The 23,620-nt window shown below is 35.3% G+C and overlaps 1 protein-coding gene across 5 annotated transcripts in view; it reads right to left on the reverse strand.

Moving 5' to 3' along the window:
- Nucleotides 1-648: 648 nt before the first annotated feature.
- The window catches only part of LOC137641524 (neurofilament light polypeptide-like), a 110,563-nt gene continuing 87,591 nt past the window's right edge, over nt 649-23,620 (reverse strand). For 4 of the 5 annotated variants that reach the window (XM_068374159.1, XM_068374160.1, XM_068374161.1 and 1 more), the window contains exons 2-4: nt 6,466-6,692; nt 5,286-5,390; nt 649-1,855 (exon numbers count right to left, since the gene is read on the reverse strand). In XM_068374159.1, coding sequence (XP_068230260.1) covers nt 1,746-1,855; nt 5,286-5,390; nt 6,466-6,682 — 432 coding nt within the window. In that variant the 5' untranslated portion in view covers nt 6,683-6,692 and the 3' untranslated portion in view covers nt 649-1,745. Of the gene's footprint in view, nt 1,856-4,131; nt 4,162-5,285; nt 5,391-6,465; nt 6,693-23,620 lie in introns of all 5 variants that reach the window. The other variant, XM_068374162.1, reaches the window with a different exon arrangement.

Here is a 23,620-nt window from a genome sequence, read left to right on the forward strand (position 1 = left end):
ACTTTTCAGAACTGGTGTAACTAAAATACAGCCATTTTCTCTGATTTGCCAAACTTACACTCATCGATGCTTGAATTTGCTATTCTCGTAATTATATCAGCTAGACTAGAGAAGTTTCATTCTCTAGTTACTTCATATATTGGTATTGGGCCGATCGCACATTTTGTTTTCTTTGCTCTCTTGGTAATCCTGGTGACATTGTCTTGTGTTATATTAATGAATCTGGTCAATTTGATCTGTTTATTAGGTGTAGCACTAATATGGTGTTGAATATTTGTAAATTACCTATTTATATTTTCCATTTTGTTTTTAAAGAACACTTGAATATTCGGGCACAGCTATGCTATCTAGTATCATCTATATCACAGTCCAGTGGTTCACTTACACTATAATCTTTGTAACCTTCAGTAAAGGTAGCGACAGGGATGGATGTCAATTCATCTACAGTTGTGTACAGGTACAAATAATCCTGTCATTTAGTAGTATCTCTGAGAGAAAACAAAACTTGCTGTATACGAGTTAGTCTTTGCAAATAGAAAAAAAAATATTCTATTCCCATTTGGTGTAAGGCCAGAATTCAGCCAAATATCATTGATACATATTTACATTTTGGATTTTTTTTCGCAAAAGGATGAGTAAAACAAAAACTTCTAACTTACGTGTATTAAAGAGTAAAGACTTCAGTAAATACATACGGAAAATATCTAGGCTAACATTTACACACTGTGTATTAAAGTACACTAGTCCTAGGATGTTTGTATAGGGAATGTTGGTAGCACAGTCTTTTTTATCACATTCAAATGAAACAGTTGAGTAATTATTATACGGTATATCAATTTGAATAAATTAAGATCTATCATTAACAAATATTTTTTTAGGAAATTTCTGAAGTAACACTGATATGCATAAGCAGCAAGGATTGACCACATAGCTAGATAATGTAACAAAGCTCATTCACACTAGCAACTACATCTAATACATACAGCAGGATGTATATTAATGCTATTGATAATTTTTATTTATTCAGCACACATATGACTTATATAAAAGTACAAATGGATTCCTAGGGCAAGGACTATAATCTGCAATTTTTATTTTAGAATTAATGAAGATTTGAAGGTCTTAGGTCATACTTGATCTCATTAGATACTGATAATATTTATCAGTGGTTTTTAAATATATGATTAATCTATTTATCTAGTTGATCAGTATATACACTAAGCCCTGGATGGAAATAAATGCAATTTGTTAACTGAGGCGTCCCATTCTTACTCATGGAACTGTGTTGAACAATAAAGACCTATAGAATTGTTGTTAAATTTTAATCCATTTCTGTTCACATAAAGGTAAAAAACATTCTTACAGGAAAAAAAAAAGAGAGAACTCAGCTTTGGGAATTAGCTTTAACACTTGTGTGCACTCTCCAGGTATACAGTATATTCTTTTCAGGTGTGCTCATAAAGTTTTGGTGATCTATTGAAGAATTGGCCTCATGAAATAATGAACTTCCTGTGTATGCGTATATTGAGGCTCGAGATTGAAAGCAGCACACCGATTTAGGGAAAAATTATAATAATGGCCCATCAAACAGATAAAGACTCCATCAAAAGTTTAGTTTAAAACCACTAAACTTTTGTACTGTACTTCAAGTTTCTACTAGTTGTTTTAATATATATATATACACCAATAAGACTACAGTACATGTAAGGCCATTAAATGCTCTTCAAATCAAATGTTATCAATACTCAGTGAGCAAATTTCAATGCAACAAGAGTGGATAAAATCACAGTGGAGAAAGAGAAGCAGGCGGAAGTGGCTCCACTGTCGCTCTCCAGGCCAGCGGTTTTGGAAGATTCTGAAAGTAAAACAACGTGCATTAAAACGACGTAAAACTATATTTTTCATCAGGAAAATTTTAAAATATTATCCAACCGTTTCTGTAACATTAAATTATTTATATTCTAAAGCCCGGAGCTTGAAGTCTTCCACGCAAAGTACAAATTTACCTGCACGGGAAACATATTTTATACCATCTAACATTTTGTCAGCCAATTTTACTTTTCTACTATAAAACTAAATAAAATGAAGTCATGCACTTCGCATTCTGACACACATTCTTCGACTGTTTAATTATGCACCATTATGTAGCAACACAAGAATTATATGTTCTAATCCATACAAATAAACTCCATGCATAGAGACTTAATGACAATATATGCATTGGAGATAATACAACTAAAATCTTCGAAGTTGCGTTAATCAAAATTCTACATATCTCTAAAACTTTGTCAAAACTGTCTAGGTATAAAACTCGACATCAAAGTCATCACATTTATATTTTTTAATTAAAATTATTACAAACAATTTTAAAGTTTATGAATTAAATGAGAAGATATGTTTCTTTTGAATATAGGTCAAAATTAAGCATTCCAATTATTTTTTTATATAATTGTTTTACCATATTAAGCAAAATAATAGCTAGCATACTGGATAATGTTTCTAAATATAGTCAAAAGGAAAACTCCTTTTATCAATTGAGACATGAAATAGGAATAAAGTAGTGACATTACATCTAAGAACCAACACAGAAGGCACGTACAGAAAGAAATAACAACACCATTACTTTACTTATTCGCCTTTTTCTGAAAATAAGGGAAGTTCTATAGCAACGACTCTACACTCTAAATCTACAAGAGTACCAGTAAAAATGGCTTAATAACGAGCATAAAATCCTTGCAGGCCAAACATGAACAAATAGCTGCCTTCCTTTCGGCCGGCTGTGCATGACGTCATAATAAGCACTGCGATAAAATGAAAAAGCATTTGAAGCATATTCTACAAAGATTTCTTGGTAAGGGCAATGTTTATTAACTAATTTCTTATCAAACTGCGGGATCTTCCAAGGGCCACTGACAGGAATACTGTCAACTTCAGGAATATGAAATGACAACACAAACAACTGGGTACTCTAAAGTGGTCATACGAATTAACAGAAAATTAATTTTTACTTCATGGGTAAAGAATTGTGTAAAACTACGCTGGAGAAAAATTGGAGCTACATCAATGGGGAAGACGTGTTACGGACATCTTTCAGCTTCATTCAATTACAGCAATTCTATGATGATTCAAATAGGGTCTGGACGACCTTATAAAATATGAAATGACAAATTTCCTCTTAATCCCTAACTGTTTTGTTTACACAAGTCAACAAATTAAAATGCAGCAAATCCTTACAACAGAAAAAATAATAAATCTATGATTTTGTGTGTGTGTGTGTGTGTGAGAGAGAGAAAGAGAGAGACAGAGAGTCTGTTATGTATGAAGTGGATCAAAGAGACAGCATTCGTTTATACTGTAGGAATGTCCGATTATTGATTAAAAAGAAATCCAACTCGACAGTGATGGAGGTTTATCCAGACATCTTACTACAAAGAGAATGTCCATGAGAAGAACACAAATCAACAATTCCTTTAGTTGAGCAATGCAATTAATGTTAATTTTAATTGGAGATAAACTTAAAAACAAATGAAGCTTTAGTGTTGATTATGGGTGCCTCATAGTGCGTAAAATATCAATTATATACAGTATATATATATATATATATATATATATATATATATATATATATATATATGTATATCCTTTTTCTCCTTATGGAATTAGTTGGGTATTAAGTTCCCTCTATTCTGATTTAGATAATCTACAAGACTTTTCTATGGTTTTTTTGGGTCTTCTCACTATATTTCGTACTACAATTGCATATCTTCTACCATCCTCACTAATATCTCCTCCTCATCCCGCCTCATAACATGTCCAAACCATCTATTTTTGACATCTTAGTCGATTTTCCAAACACGAACGTCCAATCTTCACAATTACCTAACTGGTAATATTATCTCATCGTAATCGGGCTTTATAATGTTTAATTTTCTTTACTTACCTGCATTTAAATCTTCATTTGACACATGTATGTCTTTATGAGATGCTGTAATCTTTGCTTATCTCCAAATATGATCAAGCAGAAAATGGGAAATGTTAATGAATGTCAGCGGCCCTTGACTATTGATCTATGAAAAGCAAGTGAAGCACAATCTAATCTAACAACAACACCTCTTACTCTAACCATCTTACCAGTGTTATTGACAGTAGTAGAACTCTCTCCTGAAACCAGATCAACAAAATGTATTACAACCTCAAACATTGGCCATGCATGTCCTTATCCCAGCTTCACTGGTATCAACTTCGTTTGCATAAGCAAATTTCTTTTCATAAAGTATTAATGCATCAAGCGCATAAATCATTTTAATGGAAAAATACAAAAGCTTAGCATATATTCACTTCAACCTGTATCTGTGCTCTATTTAAGGTCTAGTTATAGCATTTAGAATCTATTCATGCTATATAGGTGTCCTCATGGTCGACTCCCTTACCAGCGAATTAAGTAATTTAGTCAAGATAAAAATCTGTTTGGGCTCGTACACAACAGCTTGAGTCCTTATTCTACTACATGAAACTTTCAATCAGCATCTCCTTGTACTGTATATACAATACATCATAATCCATTGTTGAAGATGGAAATATTTTTGTCAATGAACTCAAAGCCAAAATGCACATAAACAAAAGTATTGACTGACTAAATTAAACTAAATAAAACAAAAGTATTGACTGACTAAATTAAACTAAATAAAACAAAAGTATTGACTGACTAAATTAAACTAAATAAAACAAAAGTATTGACTGACTAAATTAAACTAAATACTTACCTTTCTAGTACATAAAGAATAGTAAACTTTATAAACTTATCCATTATTGATCTCATTTCTATTAATAGTGTATTAGCATAAAATTCACTGTTATATAGTGGCCATGGCCAATACCAACTAACAATTTTGACATATTTTGTAACTTTTCATATGAAAAGTATCTTTTTATCCTAGTAGTTGTGACAAACTTTAAGAAAAAAAAATCTTGAAAACTAATTCAAATTACACGACAGTCTTTACTGTCTCATGGAACAGTCAGTCACACTAATTACACAGTTCATTCATGCAACTTGATGAAAATAAGTGTTAAAATACATCATCGCAATTTTACTGTCATGCAGATATATAATATAATGGTACCTGATACTGAATTGTATATTGCATGCAAAGATCTATAACCGTACTGTGATGCAATTCAACAAAGCGTTAGTATACCGTACTTCCAACCTTGGCAATGGAACCTTTGCATTGCAACTTTCCTGCTAGTCATCTCATCTCATGCTTCAACAACTACCCACTCACCAATAACTTCCTCCATCTCTACTGCTTTTGTTTCTACTTCATTAATATGATCAGGATGATTCTCTTGTACCGCCGATTGTTCATCATCTCCATTTCCAGCATCAACTGTAAAGTATTAGTAATGCTGTCTACGGTACTTCATTTAAGTGTACTTAATCCTTTACCTGCTGGAATTACAATCCCGAAAGCCTTATAGACAAGGGGAAAACGATAACACAAGACCAAAACTTGATAACGGGTAGACACAAAGCGTTAATGATGACAACTCTGATGCTAAATTAAAAAATTTAATGCAAGCCTGTGTCAGGAGGAGAGGCTACAAAAAATAGGTATAGTGAAAGGTTTAAATTCAAGTTGAACATTTTAAATTAATTGGACCCGGTTAAAAGACAAGACAAACAGTACAGTACAATACACCCAGCATGTACAAAACGCCTACTCGTGTGTGAGTTTGTGTCCTACATTTCAAATCACAAACGTACTAGTGTGCAATGTAATCATCATACTACAAATAGTTTTACAATAATTTTGGTAAAGCACTACACTACCTTTCCTTTCAAGCTACCCGCCAGTGGTAATGTGCTCAAGAACATCTTTAGAATCATTTTAAGATGGTTCTGGAAAATATAGATCTCTGGACCGTCATCCTTGGCAAAATAATTCATCCACAACTGGCAGTGAATGCAAACTTCCTTAAAAATTTATCAAATTTGTGTCGAGGAAATTACATTAATGCTAAGGCTTTAAATTATAAGGAGAAACAAGATTTAGATAAATTAAAAGTTTAACTTTCCACTTAGCGGTGCCTGAGAAGAAGGAAGTTTTTAATAAACTGCTTCTACTTCGTTTTCATATTGTATTTACATATAATGGGTTAATTTGTTGCTTTTGAATTGTGCGTCATAATTAAAGGAATAAGGCCTTATGAATTTTGAAGCATGTACTGTATTTTTTATATTTTAACATGAAGCAGACAATTATAAATTTAAGCAAGGTGATGTAGAAGTATTGTGTAAGGAAAGAACGTAATTTCTAGATCCCTACTAATGTCAAGCTAGACACATTTAAAAAAAAAAAAAGAAGTAAGCAATGCATTATTCTGAAAGACTGGATCTGCCTTAGCGACGTAAAAATCAATCACGCCCATAACTGCAAATTCTCCCAGTCCTTCCTTCCATACCTTCTTGTGGTTCATCAGTTCCTTCGGGCTCTGGCTCAGCGGCGCCATCGTCTTCGTCTCCAGCACCATCCTCAGCAGCAGGTTCAGCCTCGGGTTCTGCGTGTCCTTCGTCATCACCGTTTTCTTCGGGTTCGACATCTTCTGGAGGCTGCTCTTGGGCTTGAACCATGGCGGCCATGGCAAGCATGGAGATGAGGAACAGCTGCCAGAATTTCATCTTCGTATTACTGCAAAACCAAGAAACCAGACTTTAAGTATTTTATTGTTTGAAATCTATATGAAAAAAAATAGATACCGTACAAATGAACAATAAATTAGAAATTTGTCATAATTTTAACCGTCCTTTGAATTCAGATCATCTCAGAGTATATCATCTACCATGTAGTAATGGGGTATGTAATGAAATATAACAGCCTTGCATTTTCTATCATAAGGATCAATACTACCACATATTCTAAAAGTTTTATTCTAGCTGTGACCAAATTGGGGAATGATATCCGCAATCATATAGCTGAATCTGTTGGAATTCAAACGTAGTGCGAGTGTTAGACAAGCTTATTCATTATTTCTCCAATCCTTTTCCGTACTGGGATTCTTTACCTGTTTGAGCCCTTTGGAGAATAGCCTTTTGCATTTTCAACTAGGGTTGCAGTTTAATTGGTAATAATATTAAGACGCAAAGAGCCGTATCATACACGCATGCAAAGCCTAAGATCCGAAAATACGAGTGACAAATCGTAAATGATATAAGATATGAAAATTAGCACCATATGTACTATAAGAAGTGCTGTGTATCTGCTTGTGTACTTGAATTGTCCCTAATCCTGCTGCTTCCATAATTTTGTTGATATTATCGTATAGTGGTCATCTTTATTTCTGCACGACCCTTTCATGGCTTTTCTGTGCTGGTTATGCGCAACGAGGCTACCTCGAGAGTGATCTGGGCTGGTCTTATGCCCCTAACTCCCGTGAGATACGCGTTTTTCTTTTAGCCTTTAAATATAACTGACTTGCCTTTCCCTTTACTTTTGATTTTGGATCATTTCACTACATACAAGTACCTTTGAAGTTTATTCAACCGTAAAACCGGTTATTAGTTTGCTTATTTATTTTGTGGTCACTGTTTGGAAGCTTAACATATTTTATCATATCCTGTAAGATACGTGGTTCCTGTAGGAGTGTCATTTTACACCCATCGCTTTGCATCTTGTTAGGAATAATAATTCTGTGCAAGCTCTTTCTAATGAGATGTTTCTTAATCGATTTTATCCTTGCATGGTAAAGGGAGCAAACGATATTATTATTATTATTATTATTATTATTATTATTATTATTATTATAAGCTAAGCTACAACCCTACTTGGAAAAGCAGGATGCCCAGAGGCTCCAACAGGGAAAAATATCCCAGTGCGGAAAGGAAACAGGGAAATGAATAAACTACAAGAGAAGTACAATCAATATAAAATTTTTTAAAAAGAGTAACAACATTAAATTAGATCTGTCATATATAAACTATAAAAACGTAAAACAACTCAAAATGCAAAGTTTCCGCTCATTTCTCTAAAGGCAACCTTAAAAAAATGCATTTTAACACAATATTGTGATATTTTCAAAAGTAGGTTGAATATTTATATTATGACAGGTATGTATTCTTATGGTATAAAGAAAAGAAATGTCAATTCCTGCAATCTAAAAATTAATATGTTCCATCGGTAAAACAGAAAAAAAAATAAGCTATTAAACACTGACGCAAGAATGTTTGTGCAATATAAAAATAGCTAGAAGACCAAGACGGATTGAATTTTATGGAAACTGACCAACCTTCGAACTAAAATGATTGCTATCCAAGAGCCCCCAGGCAGATAACGACCTCCATTCCACTTGCAACATAGTGGTGATTTACCTAGAGCTTTTGCGTCATACAAATACAAACAATCACAGTACTAACATTAATTTTATTATTATTATTATTATTATTATTATTATTATTATTATTATTATCATCATTACTAGCTAAACTACAATACTAGTTGAAAAAGCAAGATGCTATAAACCCGGGGGTTCCAACAGGGAAAAATAACAGTGTAGAAAGGGAATATAGAAATGAATTACATGAGAAGTGATAAATAAAATATAAAATATTTTGAGATCAGTAACAACGTTGAAATAGATCTGTCACATATAATATACAAAGAGAGACATGCCAGCATGTTGAACATGAAAACATTCGCTGCAAGTTCAAACATAAAGACAATTGCTTATAACTAAATAAAAAGAAAAAAATTAAAACAACAACCTTGTACATGTGACATATGCAGCTAAGCAGATCTACGGGAGTGCACTTCATTACGAAAGAGGGTAGGGTGAAAATGACAAAAGAATGAGTCAGAACCAATAAAATACAACGCAGTGAATACATCGAATTCTTTAATACCACGCACCCTCACCTAGCAGCTAAGCTTTAATTAACTAGCAACAACAAGCGCAGTTATCATGGCATGCCACTGCACCCATACAGTGTGAATACCGTATCGATAAGTGGAAAGCAAGTTCCTTAATGAACGCGGTATGTCGCTTGAAGGGCGACACTTGTGAATGCCAATGGAAAAAGCGTCATTAAGTGCTAAATACATGTTGGCTAGCTCTATCGGTGAAAGTTCTTTTCGCTTTTAATAGCCACATTTATCATACCATTTATTATAACATAACATCGAATATTAGTACTCATTGCCTGCCATACATAATTTTCCGCAAATGACAATATTGACTACGTATAAAAACACACACATAATTATATATATATATATATATATATATATATATATATATATATATATATATATATATATATATATATATATATATATATATATATATCATATAATTGTGTGTGTACACTCATACGTATAATCTTCAGCAGACTATGATGGTGTCCTAAATTCTCGAATACCGGTAGATTTTTTTTTTTTAAATGTCGTATTCTAGTATTTGAAACCTGAAAGCAATCAAACAATAGCATAACCTTTACGTTACATAGCTCTTATAGGTTCTGTGAATTTACGTGTATTTCATTTTAATCTCAATAGACACGGTTGGAATTTGTAGCTTATTCAGTCTCGGGTATCGATATACTGTATTTTCGAATCTAAATGTTTGATTAGTTAAAAATTGCAGTATTTCGTAAAGATACGATTTATGTCAAAGAATTGCACACGTGAAACATTTGTACACTTGCATACGATTCCGACTTCCAGTAGGCGCTTCTTTACAAAGTTACTCGTCTCTTTCCTCTTCTACATCAAGATGACTCACTGGGTAAAAACGCTTCACCCCAGGGGTCATCCCCTCCCGAGGCCATCTACAGGCCTTCCAGCACCTTCTGGGCCAGGCTCCTGCCTCTTCCTACATTCCTAGCTGCGGCAGGGCCTCAACCAATCCTTAGATCTTGCCCAACTCTCCTCCATCCTCCTCACCTTAAGCACCGGTGAATTGCCAACCTCCTCTCTCTCTCTCTCTCTCTCTCTCTCTCTCTCTCTCTCTCTCTCTCTCTCTCTCTCTCGGAGTCTGTGATCATCTTCCCTTTCTATGTCTTCTTAGCTTAACCTATCCTCCTCCTCCGACCACTACCTCAGTTACCTGACTTTTTTTTTTTTTTTCCTTTCTTACCTGCCAACCAGAGATGTATCTCTCCCCTACTGACCTACCTTCCCTCTAACTTTTCGTTCTTTTCTTCCTTTTGACAAAGCTCGTCTTAACCTTCTGGTCACCGATTTAGTTTTCAACCCGCTGCATCAAAGGAATCCTTTTCATATCTTCCACCATACATTCTCACCGTTGAAGATATGAACTGCCATCACACAGGTGTGCAACGTCCGGCCTTACATAAAACAATGGCCAGGGAGGTATGAGAAAGACAATCATGATGACAGTAATAAGGTAAATAGCATTGAGGTGAATTTATTTATTTCTTTGACTGATTGGATAACAGGCAGTATAAGGTGTAAGAACGAGAGAGAGAGAGAGAGAGAGAGAGAGAGAGAGAGAGAGAGAGAGAGAGAGAGAGAGAGAGAGAGAGAGAGAGAGAGTACCGAAAACAAACTAGATATGATATCACACTCACAAAAGTAGCGGCCAAATGGATAAGAACACGATCGACTTATAGCGTGCAGGAAACCAAGTGACTCATTATTGTTGGTGATGCCGATCTCAGTCCGTCGTTTGAAACCCCTTGCGCCGGGTGGATGAATGTGCATGCAGGTGGGGAACTTGGGAAGGGGTATGTTGGGCAAAATGGATGCGACTTGGAAAAGGAAAAACTGTCCAGGGAGACTTTGTTCGCACTTCTGCTGTAATTGCCATGAGGAAAAACTGACCAGGGAGACTTTTTTCCCACTCTGCTATAATTGCCACGAAAGTTTAGTATCATCCCTACGTGCATGAGAACAGTCACGGCTGAAGTCGTTATATTTAATTACCAGACAATGAAATGCATCAGAAGGCCAGTAATTTACGTGTACAATTAGGAAACTCGCAACAAACTTTAGTGGTCATGTACAAGCGTCAGAGGGTCATAATGAAACCCATAAGGAAAGGTAGTAGTACAAAATGCAAAATCTTTGGCAGTGCAGCATTACAGGTTATAAAAGTGTCAAATTTAATAGTAGAGAAACAAATAACATTTGCACGAAAGCTGGAAATAACATTTGCACGAAAGCTGGAAAGTGTACTGTTGGTAACCTTAATCTTTCCTATGTTCTCGTTCAATTAAAAAGAATGGAAAGGCCGTGACATTTATATCACTACGAACACGTCATTTCTGAATGCCTTGAAATGTCACCTCTATACAACAGTCACAAAGTTCTTTCAAGAAAACCCCATACTGTACTGTATATTGTTTGAGGCTCTCGTACTTGCGTCCCTGTCGACAGCGGGTGCCACAGTAATGTATTAATAACTGAAGGCTACAAAGGATGTTAGTATTACATTGTTCGATATTCAACTTATACTTTTTAACAACATTGTAAGGAATAATTGGGGATAGAAACGGCATAGATTCAAATGCTAATAGCCTATTGGCAACGATTAATGGAGGCTGCAATGCTACTTGAGAGGAATTATGTAATTTAGTTATATCATGATATTCAATCGTGTTACTTTCATCGGCAACTTTTAAGTATTCGTTTATCTTTTACTTAATTATCTATTGATTTTTTTTATGATAAATCCCTTTTCAGATAGTTTAATTTTTTCACGATTGGACTCTATATCTTATGAACTTCAGTGACAAGTTCGGGTTGTTTTATATTGATTAGTATAAATTTAGTTCCATTTCAGCGCATGATGTTTTTTTCTGGATGTTCTGTCAATCTTCGTCACTTTTTTTTTTTCTGCAGAAAGGTTTTTATGATCAAGTAAAAGGTATGTTCGAGTTCATTAGATTTATAACATACGAATGCGATGTGTTACAAAGCGAATTATGTGAATTACAGTTGACCGGTGTAACATATAGATAAGTATCCAGTCATGATATTTCCTCATTGAAACAGACTGGTTTTGAAGACGCAACGAATACTCTTTTGCACCCAATTTTTGCCTCAGTCTCTATAAAAGTGGTATACTGTAGAAACCTAAAGGAGATCAAAACTCAAAACAAGAATTTCCGAAGTTGCAGTATAAAAGCGTCTAAATCCCGATCCTCTTTTCAGAGTATCGGTTCAGCAGCTCTCGTTTTTTTCCCCCTTGCACCCTACAGAATCCGTATGCCAATATGGCCTCATAATCTTCGAATACTGCAAAGGTCTGTGTGTGTTTTCAAAAGATGAGATCAATAAGACTATTTGGTAACGCAATGGCACGTCTTGCTGTTACTGAAGATCACGGAGATAATACAAACGCGCGCACACACTCAGAGAGAGAGAGAGAGAGAGAGAGAGAGAGAGAGAGAGAGAGAGATGATGCCAGATGTTCAATAATGCCCCCTGACCAAGGCCGCAATCTAAACACGCACATCCAGTCTCTCAAGGAGAAGACAAGACTTAAGGACATAAGTCGAAATTACTGAGAATATACTGAATACCTCATGTTCCAGTCAATAGAACTGGTCTTCGAACGTTATACCTTTAAAAATTCACAGGGCAAGTGGCTATAATACGAAGGATTTCTTCAAAAATATGAATTCTTGACTAAGATGAAACTTTGATCTTGATCTTATAGAATTAATACTATTATTTATAATTTATATGATAGCACTTTGGTACCGGGTCCCCAAAAGTAACTTAACACTAGATAATACGGACCAAAATCTTGGCAAAGTAAGAACATGGTGAGGATGAAGGGGTCAGTAGAGGCAAGTGTCATGGCCAAGGGAAGACGAACGCCATGTTGTGGATGCCTCGGGCAAGGAAATACTTCGGCCCCAGCTCTTGAGAAGAACCTGAACCTGGTTGTTTGAAGATATAACAGCACAAACTCATCTACTTTTTGTGTGAAGTTGTGAATCTGGCTCGTTTTAGGGGTTAATACATGAAGAGTAACTTGATCGGAACTGCATGTTGAATGAGCCACTAAAACTACAAGGGCGAGTTTCAGTGACCAATGGGGTATTATGTAGGAATGACGATCATAATCGTTAACTCGAAGGTCCTTATAGAATGGGGATATCTTTTATGAAAAAAGAAGCAGATAACAAAGGGAAACCACCTCATGACCTTATAAGCAGCTTCACACGACTCATCCGTAACATGAGCTGCTTAAGCAGCAGCATCTCGTCTAGAATGCAGCAGTAATCTTTCCAGACAGACGTAGGTCACTGGTATGCTAACGTTTCTAAACCCCAGATTCCAGCCTTTTTCTTTTATAGGACATTATCACGAAATCACGATGAACGAATAGGTGTGATAAGGCTCGCAAGGAAATCATTGGTTACGAATTCATTTCAAAAGGAAAAATCTAACCTTTAAAATACAGTTGGTCATGTCGATAAAGAGATTATGAAAATATCCTAACTGTTATACAGTCTTTTCATTCCAGTTGTTCACACTTGTCCCAAAATTGGTGCTCCGGATTTTTTCTCTCCCTCACTCAGAATAAATAGAAACTTACGTTGATAGTAAGTTATTAATATACGTATATACATACTGTATATTTACACAAACGCAATATATATATATATATATATATATATATATATATATATATATATATATATATATATATATATATATATATAGAGAGAGAGAGAGAGAGAGAGAGAGAGAGAGAGAGAGAGAGAGAGAGAGAGAGAGAGAAAATTATTATTATTATTATTACCAGCTAAGTTACAACCCTAGTTGGAAAAGCAGGATGCTATAAGCCGAAGGCCGCTGACAGGGAAATGTAGCCCAATGAGGAAAGGAAATAAAGTAAACTATATGAAAAGTAATAAACAATTAAAATAAAATGTTAAGACCAGTAACAATATTAAAACAATCTTTCAAATATAAACTAAAATGACTTATGTCAGCCTGTTCAATATAAAAACATTTGCTGGAAGTTTGAACTTCTAAAATTCTACCGATTCAACTACTCGATTAGGAAAATGAATAAGACGTCGTTATGTTCTACAAGTACTGTGACTAACACTGTATTCTGTATATAGCCGAGTATGTATAACGAAATTCTCCCCGCTGTTGTCGTAACCAAGACCCTTGGGGCGCGAAATGGCGTTGGAGATCCAGGAAGCCGAGACGCCCTAGTCGAAAGGAACCCTTAATATTTATGATATACTCGAAATGTAATGACCTTTCTCTAGAAGAAATGAAAGAAGACGCAGCTGTTCTAAGGAATATGACCAAGTACCAAGTCAATAGTACTATATTTAGTCTATCTCTTACTTTCCCATACATATAAACCAAACAAAAACACGCAAGTAAGGTAGTTATTTCTTCTAAATTTTGCCAGTAATTCTCGGATATTTGAGTATTTCGCATTCTTAGTGTCGATAAACTTCCCTCTCAGCAGCTGCAAATTTTTAAATATTGCCTCAATTAAATCATGTGGAAGCGATATCACCATTTCGCACTCGGCTCCGTCTTTAACTCGGTTCCACAGGTGTTCAATGACCGTCTCTCTAGACTCTACGTGGCAGTTTCCGTATCAGTCGAATTTAAACGGCGCAGTACGGTCTGCATATTAGAGAATGATGGCCTTGAAATATATTTTAATAATTTCTTGTCACGCATCTTGGATTTAGCAGCAGGCGTGGGCGAAAACTTGTTCCTTGCGAAATGCCCGAGGATGTAAAAGAAGAAGAAAAGCTAATTCCTATGAATTTTATATCAATCCTAAAAATGTTCTGACCGACATGACACGAAAAGAGAGAGAATAATGCTTCTCACCTGAAATCGATCTAATCAAATTCTAGCACTGGTAAATATATCAAACCCGAACCGACAAGAATAAAATTATGTTATATTTCGAGAAGTATTATTCTGGAGATGAAAAAGGAGATGAGGAATAAGAAGACAGCCTGATGAAGCCTTGCTTAAGAGCAGAGATCCTCCTATGGCCAATCGATTCCTAATTACACCTAAAATCGACTCCACTCCTCTCTCTCTCTCTCTCTCTCTCTCTCTCTCTCTCTCTCTCTCTCTCTCTCTCTCTCTCTCTCACTGCTTTATCAACTGGCACAGTCCCTTGGGTAAAATTTCACAATCTTTCTGATATTCATGAAACTTGACCAATTAATAGCTGATGACGAGAAAGCACTCCGCCATTGCTCACAAGGCCAAGAGTTATTCTATTGGCCTTGATTGCTCATAGTTCCCAAATGTATTTCATGATTGCTCGAGGCATCAAATATTTCATAATATGTCAACATGAGCAGAACTATCATTTTTAAGATTTCACAAAATTTATCTATCACTGGTCCATTATATATTTCTTTTTGAGGACACGCAAGTCATTAGAATTTCTCCTCTTCACTAACACTCACAACGAAGCGAACACAGGCACACAAGCACCGCTGAAAGGCATCATTTCCTCTTACAAAGTGAAGGTTTTTTCCTCCATTCCTTGTGCTCCGCCACCACAACTCTTCTTCTTTATATAAAATGACGCTTAGAAATACATAAAAACACAAATATCTTATTGTGAGGTAAATTCTCATTAAACAAGCATAACTCATTCAATCAGGGTAAAGTCAAATATGACAATTTGCTCATATGTACGAGTTGAGAGAGAGAGAGAAAGAGAGCAAAAAAAAATATATTTTTGAAAAAAAAATCTAATATTCCAAATCGTGTTCTCGGGGAGCCTTCGGGCAAAGAAACCAGACACTCGTGGTCAGTTTTCCCACTCTTGAGGGAGGCCCTGAAGCTTGTGGTGATGATGACTGGAGGGGGGAGAGGGAAATGATAGGAGGAGGGAGAGACGATGCTTGCAACTGGAAACGTGACATCGACATCACTAACGTTTAACTAGAAACCTCTTATATGCAATGAGTTCTAAGAAAATAAGGGCATATATATATATATATATATATATATATATATATATATATATATATATATATATATATATATATATATATATATATAGAGAGAGAGAGAGAGAGAGAGAGAGAGAGAGAGAGAGAGAGAGAGAGAGAGAGAGAGAGAATTTCCATCATTTTAGCACAGATGTAATAAAGACAACATTCTTTATTACACCTGTCAAACAATATGATGATCAGTATTTACGGGACTTATCATTAGAATTGTTTCTCTTTCTCCTCCCTCGTTTTTAGAAAGTTTTAACAATATTTTCCTGTTTTAGTAACCTTCGTTATACTAACATCCGTCTACAGAATATAATTAATCGTGATCAAAAGAACTTGGATGCTTACAACTTCAGTAATTGATCAGAGAATCGTACTAATGTTGAGAGAGAGAGAGAGAGAGAGAGAGAGAGAGAGAGAGAGAGAGAGAGAGAGAGAGAGAGAGAGTGAGTCTAGGGAACACGCACTTCGTAATAACAATGCAAGCTGATGATCGGTGAAACCAGGAAATTCCACGAACGATTTTGCCTGGGGTCACAGATAAAAGTCTATTCTTTACCCTACATCCGTTCAGCCTAACAGAACGGAATGGGTCCTTGCTTCCAACCTAGTGCTTCCAGAGCCCACTAGCAAGCAGTGGAATCCAATCGGAAATAGTTCGATACCTATCAAGGCTTAGAGGGAAGAGGCTAAACTCTCCCATTTACTTTGTTTTCCTAAAAGCTACAAATAAACAAATAATCGACAAACACACAACCTTGGCGTCTTTCGAGGGTTTCTTAGAATTGCAAAAGAAAAACGATTACAGGGAAAAGAATGAATGTTGTTGTTTACCTAGAAGGAAGAGAGAGAAACAGATGGCACCGACTTTAATTGCACATTTTTACAAAGAAATATACCTACCGCAAGAGGTCCCCTGTGAAGAAAAATATAGACAACACAATTAACATTCCTGTAGCCATGGTCTAGTAGTTTACAAAGGCAGAGGGAAGTTGAATGTCTGGATTAATAGTGTGTGTATGTATACACACACACACACACTATATATATATATATATATATATATATATATATATATATATATATATATATATATATATATATATATATATATATATAGTGTGTGTGTGTATATGTGTGTGTGTGTGTGTGTTTGTGTATGTGTTTCTTCACTCCATGTTGATATGAATGCAAATATAGTAGCTTTTTATTTGTTGCAAGATTAAGTTTTGAATATTGTTTCAAATAGTATCATGGAAATACCTGGATAACTATTGCTTGAACAGAAGACTGACGACTTTTTATGTAACTAGCATAGTGAACAGTCTGAAAAAGTGAGAGAGAGAGAGAGAGAGAGAGAGAGAGAGAGAGAGAGAGAGAGAGAGAGAGATTCTTCACATAAACCAAGCTACATTAGCACCAAATCCTTCATCCTTTTTCCTCAAGGCTAATTAAGCACTTTCACCATCATGTCTATCGCAGCCCTAATCATGATTGGACCTACGACGTCACCCCTACACCCCTTCTCACTCCACCCTCTCCCCTCCCCACAAAATCCGGTCCAGAGTTGGGGAGACAGTGAGAAAGAATGGCGAACCCCACTAATTGATTGTTTCGCTGGAATCGGAAGAGGGAGATGGATCTGGTGAAATATAGGGATGGTGGTCGTCAATCCCCAATCGATGGGGAATCGTCTGCATAACTACTTGCAGCTACAGACTGACTTGTCATCGAAAGCACTGTACTTTCAAATGACTGAAGTCAAGCTTTCTTTGACGGAATCCTATTGAAAGTAACATGAAAATAATAATCGTTTTTAGGGATTTAGTACCTAAAACAATCTATTTTAGGAACCTAGTACCTAGAACAATCTACTTCTTATATCGTTTTATTTATTTTCTTGTTTCCTTTCCTCACTGGGCTATTTTTCCATGTTGGAGCCCTTGTGCTTATAGCATCTTGCTTTTCCAACTAGGGTTGTAGCTTGGCTAATAATAATAATAATAATAATAATAATAATAAAAACAATAATAATGATAATAATAACAATAATAACATCTGGAAGAATAAACAAGCGAATGTATTTTAGGACCGACAATAATTCTATCTGAAACATGCCAATAAAAGCCTGGAAAAGATGGAAAGAGAATGAAAACTTCCTGTGGAGCAAAAATTCAACTTCTATAATGAAATTGAAGTTTTAATGCGAAGAAAAAAATGATTTACAGCAAATTCTTGCAACAAAGTTTAGAGAAAGTTTGAGTAATGAGTTGCCACACAGGATTTATTTTCTTATTTCTTGACAATGCAAACTTTTCCACGCAAACAACGACTGCGGCATGAAACAATAAGGCCTGGAGTGCGCGACATTTGTGAAGACCTATGCTTTTTTTAATCTGCTTTAATAAAAGAAATACTTATGAACTTTTAAATAGAAAATTAATTTAACGAAAACTATTTGAGGTTCTCTTTTTAGAGTGCCAAGACTTGAAAAGCCAAGCAAATCTGCACTTTGATGATATTGAACCATTTTCCGTTTTATCAAAAATTTCGCCATACTTTAAATTATGTATTTCCTTATCACTCAACATGTAAATAAAATATATGTGATTCAGTACTTTAGCAGCAAATTTCTCTGACAGTGTTCGATACCAAGTTATCCCTCTCAAGTTCGCCTAACTGGGAATTGTCATCAGCATTTTCTGAGGTCAAGACGAAAGGCGTGAGGATAGCAACCTTACCACTAGGCACTTGCTGGGATACTAGAACACTGAACTTTTCTGGGACAACCCATATCAAGGGGAAAAGTATGAATATATATACAGTATATATATATATTATGTGTATATATATATATATATATATATATAATATATATATATATATATATATATATATTATAGTTTATACACAAACCTTTTTCCTTGATATGGGTTGTCCCAGAAAAGTTCAGTGTTCTAGTATCCCAGCAAGTGCCTAGTGGTAAGGTTGCTATCCTCACGCCTTTCGTCTTGACCTCAGAAAATGCTCATATATATATATATTATATATATATATATATATATATATATATATATATATATATATATATATATACATATATATATATATATATATATATATGAGAGAGAGAGAGAGAGAGAGGAGAGAGAGAGAGAGAGAGGAGAGAGAGAAGAGAGAGAGAGAGAGAGAGAGAGAGAGAGAGAGAATTTCAATGGCAGTGTTATAAAAGTCTGATGCGTTGGTAAAAGTGAATTAACTCCTTTAATTATCCCTGTACGTAACAGATGTTGTATTATCAAAAGAACGAAAAAGCTTTGTTTTAACATTAGTGATAAGTAGAGCAAAATTCTTCACAAAATTATACTGAGGATATAGGTGTAAATATTAATGTTACAAAACTGCATCTCATCTTTAACCTTTAATTTGTCTAATATAAGTAAATTAACAAAATGAGAAAGGAAATTAGTATCTATTTTGAATGGCGCCCTGAGGATTGCTATAGAATACGACCATCCAAATCAATATAAAAACGGGAAATCTTAGATTTTGTGTAAAATTTTCAATTGATCGATTTCAAATGTGGTTTTTTTTTCCTAAATACCCAAGAGAACATTGCCACCTTTCTCAAGTAACTTGGCACGCCTACGCCAGGCCCGGATGAAGCCAAAAAGCAACTTTGAAACTGAACCCAATGCCAAATTCCTACCAAACTTTAACTTTCTATACTTATTCTGCAAAAAACCTATCCACGCGATTTTGTTTTCGTTTTATCAAGGCGAAACGAACATAAACACAAAGCTTCACGCACGTTTTATAGAAAAAAAAAATTCGCATTGTATGTCTGCAACGGGTAACTTTCGAGGCACATCATTCGCATTTCCGTTTTAACGAAGAAATGTAAACGCTGAAACAAAAGCAGACGCTGCACACTTTACCAACCTTCTCCTTTCCCCTTCTCATCTTGGCGAAATCATCTACCGCATCCATTTCCATTTTTTTTTCCAGAGTTCCCTTCTCATTGGGAGGTCCTATACCCCCTCATCGATGCAGCCCCTAAGCCTCATAATCCTTACCCACACTCATCCTCTTGTGAAAATAAAGGGTTCATTTTGCTTTGGGAAGTGTTTTTATTTGAAGCGTTTTGGGTTACCATATTTATACAGTCGTTATTTAATTTTCAAAATCATCTACAGACTTTGTGAATCTGAAACGCTTTTCTGTAAAACCAATGGGCGAAAAACCTAATTTTTCATATATATAGACTGACGGTAATACAGCTATTCCTATCACACAATGAATATTAATTGTATCGATTCTGCTGGGTTAATAAAAGAAAAAGAAACAAGCACCCGTTCATCGCGTGACCGGGCTTGTGTGATATTAAGGCATCCAATGAAAAGTTAATTGCGCAAACGTTGTGCAACAAGTTAATCCATCCCGATTAATTAGTAATAGACATCAGCTACAATAAACAAAGGCTAAAGATAACATAGCTAATGTTAATTTCCTTTATTCGTTGCATTTGCTTTTGGGAATCATATCCTATAAAAATGTAAAGTTAATTTCAACTATTGAGTAATAAACTTTAATGTAATATTCACACGAGTCACTGAATATATTTGATTTGGTACCGAAAAAAACATGTTAGGTTAGGCCTAAAATATCTGTATATTCTGTATTGAATTTTAGAATTCTTAAGTTTTTTGTTTCACACTGTAAAACAATTGACATATAATTTTTGAGTCGTTACCAATACGCTATTTACACTAACCGCATGAGAGAGAGTGAGTATGAAGCCATTTTGCTGAAAAATTCTATTGATCACTTCATTCAATTACACAGAAGGCTTATAAACATTGTATTAAACTCCCCCACTTTTACCATACTCGCTCTTGCTTTTCCTGAATACTACAGCTCCTTCTTTCCAACACATTTTCTGCTCCATCATCCAGGTTTTTTTTTTTTCTCGGAATCATACATTCTTCACCTAATCATCGTTCATTCTTTCTAAATAACCAAACCTCTACCCTGTTCGAATATTTCAACTACTGTGAAGCTTCAGTTATTCAACGTCCCCACCCTTAATTATCTTCAATGGTAGCCAGCTCTGTAAGAGTCGAGCTTGACTCATTGTGCTGGTATTCTCCTTCTTATAATAATAATAATAATGATCATAATGATAATAATAATAATAATAAATTCACATAGCAACGTTGGTCAATTAACCAATCGTTGCTCAGATAACATACATTAAAGCTCAAGACGTCCAAGTAATGGCTATGATATAATCCCCCTTGTTCTCAGAGTAACGTGAAATCCTCAACTAGTAATAGCCTTTAGAGTTTGCAGACCGATACTTTTCGTAATCGAAATTAAAAAGTATTAACATCAGTAAAGAATTGATTATTCGAAGCAACCGTAGGTTTCAGATAACATAAAATTTTAAATCTTTTAGAAATTCAAAACAATAATACTGTATTCCAAAGGCGCATAATGTTACATCTGAAGTTGAGCTATAAAATGAATCACGTTAGTGTAATATCTTGTAGAGAGAGAGAGAGAGAGAGAGAGAGAGAGAGAGAGGAGAGAGAGAGAGAGAGAGAGAGAGAGAGAGAGAGAAATTTATATCTAATGCCAGAAAAGAGAATGAGGTTTATGTTGAGCCGAAAAACACCTGGTTGTATAGACATTTTTGGAAAGAGGAGATTCAGCCCAATAATATCTTTGGTTTTTCGCTATATGTTCCATATGTCGTAGACACAGACATTAAACAGGTATTTCAGCATCGTCCATCGCAAATGGGTTACAAGCTTACATAAATAAATACGCTTATAAAGTTTAAAAGCAGTAAGTATTGGGCCACATACTTTCGCCTCGCATGCAGTGTTTGTGGAGCCACGATAAATTTAAGTCCTTGGCAAGCTACGTGGAAAACAAACGACCTTTTTTACTTATAAAGAAAAGGGGAACACGATCGTTACTTTTAAAACTAATCTTGACGCAATCAGCCTGAAAAGATGTCCACAAGTAATGTGAGAGTAAGCGACGTCGTAAAAATAATTCGAGATGCAATGTGTAAATTCTTGGTGCTCTAACGTGAATAATATTAATTGCCAGGAATAATGGCCCATTACTAATGATTATGTTTCTTTCAAAACTTATAAGTGACTTTAATAGTAAAAGGGCGAGAATATGCACATCTAAATTGCGGAAGTTAACGTTTGAAAACTAATAAAAACAGGAAAATGGTGCACCTAATAGTCCAAGTTCAAGAAACAGTAAAATATAACTAAAATGAATGAGTGGGCGCTCACACCCTCACACATATCTTAAATAAGTTCGATCCCTGCTACCTTCCTCTTGCAACTCTGAATCAAGGATGTTGGATGTAACAATGTGGAGGAAACCCCCCATAACATCAGTCGCTTGATAGAGTTATACAGAAGACTCGTAAAGAGAGAGAGAGAGAGAGAGAGAGAGAGAGAGAGAGAGAGAGAGAGAGAGAGAGAGACCTACTGTTCCAGCCCTCTAGACGAATAGAGAAGCTGTCATACCAACTGATGCCCAAAATATTATGTAAAAATAAAATAAACCTGATAACAATGACTGACGCATAGTGGATGGCTGACTCGCAAGAGTTGCAAAGTTAGCTGAGCAGAGTGCTTCTCCCGATGATTTTCTTGAGAGAGAGAGAGAGAGAGAGAGAGGAGAGGAGAGAGAGAGAGAGAGATGGACCATCACAATAGTTCATTTATAGTTGATTACATGAGTATGTAACAAAGGATGTCCTCCCTATATGCAAGTAGTCATTTTCTCGAAAGATCGAATAAGCAACTCGGGGTACCGGAGGCAATCTTGCAGAAATAGAAAAACATTATAAAAAGACGACCACATCTCGGAGAGTTTTCTCTGACTGACATTGCCACCGAGCTTATGAAAATAACTTTGAAATAGTGTTTTGTGATATATTCTATATGGCAAATGGGGTAACTTGCACTGAATTATAACCTAAATTTTAAATGGACACGTGTGGCAAAATAATAATATATGGAAAGGGTGTTTCTTACGCAATGGTTTAATGCTAGTTTTCTGGGGTTCTATTAAAGGATAATTTCTGAATCAATATTCAGTTGAGTGGGGGTCATATATATATATATATATATATATATATATATATAGAGAGAGAGAGAGAGAGAGAGAGAGGAGAGAGAGAGAGAGAGAGAGAGAGAGAGAGAGAGAGAGAGAGAGAGATTACACAAACAAGGAATTTTGAAATTTTGTGCACGTCTATGTACAAATACATCACTTACGTTGAAAATAATTCTCTGTTAGATAACCTCGACTAAATAATCGTAAATGTAATAATTGCATTTACATAAACACAAAAAAAAACACATGCAGTAAACAATGTCTCGTGAATATCCGGGCACTTCCTGCACATCTGAGCATTGGCACAACTCTCTCTCTCTCTCTCTCCTCTCTCTCTCTCTCTCTCTCTCTCTCTCTCTCTCTCTCTCTCTCTCTCTCTCTCTATCGTTTTAAATGAACAGCTGTCATTGCTAATATGAATAGACTCTCACCACCTAAATGAGGCCCCTTTAACAAGCGCACACCTGCCCAATCTATCCATGTACACAA

Source organism: Palaemon carinicauda, chromosome 5 (assembly GCF_036898095.1).
Source record: "Palaemon carinicauda isolate YSFRI2023 chromosome 5, ASM3689809v2, whole genome shotgun sequence".
Lineage (NCBI taxonomy): Eukaryota > Metazoa > Arthropoda > Malacostraca > Decapoda > Palaemonidae > Palaemon > Palaemon carinicauda.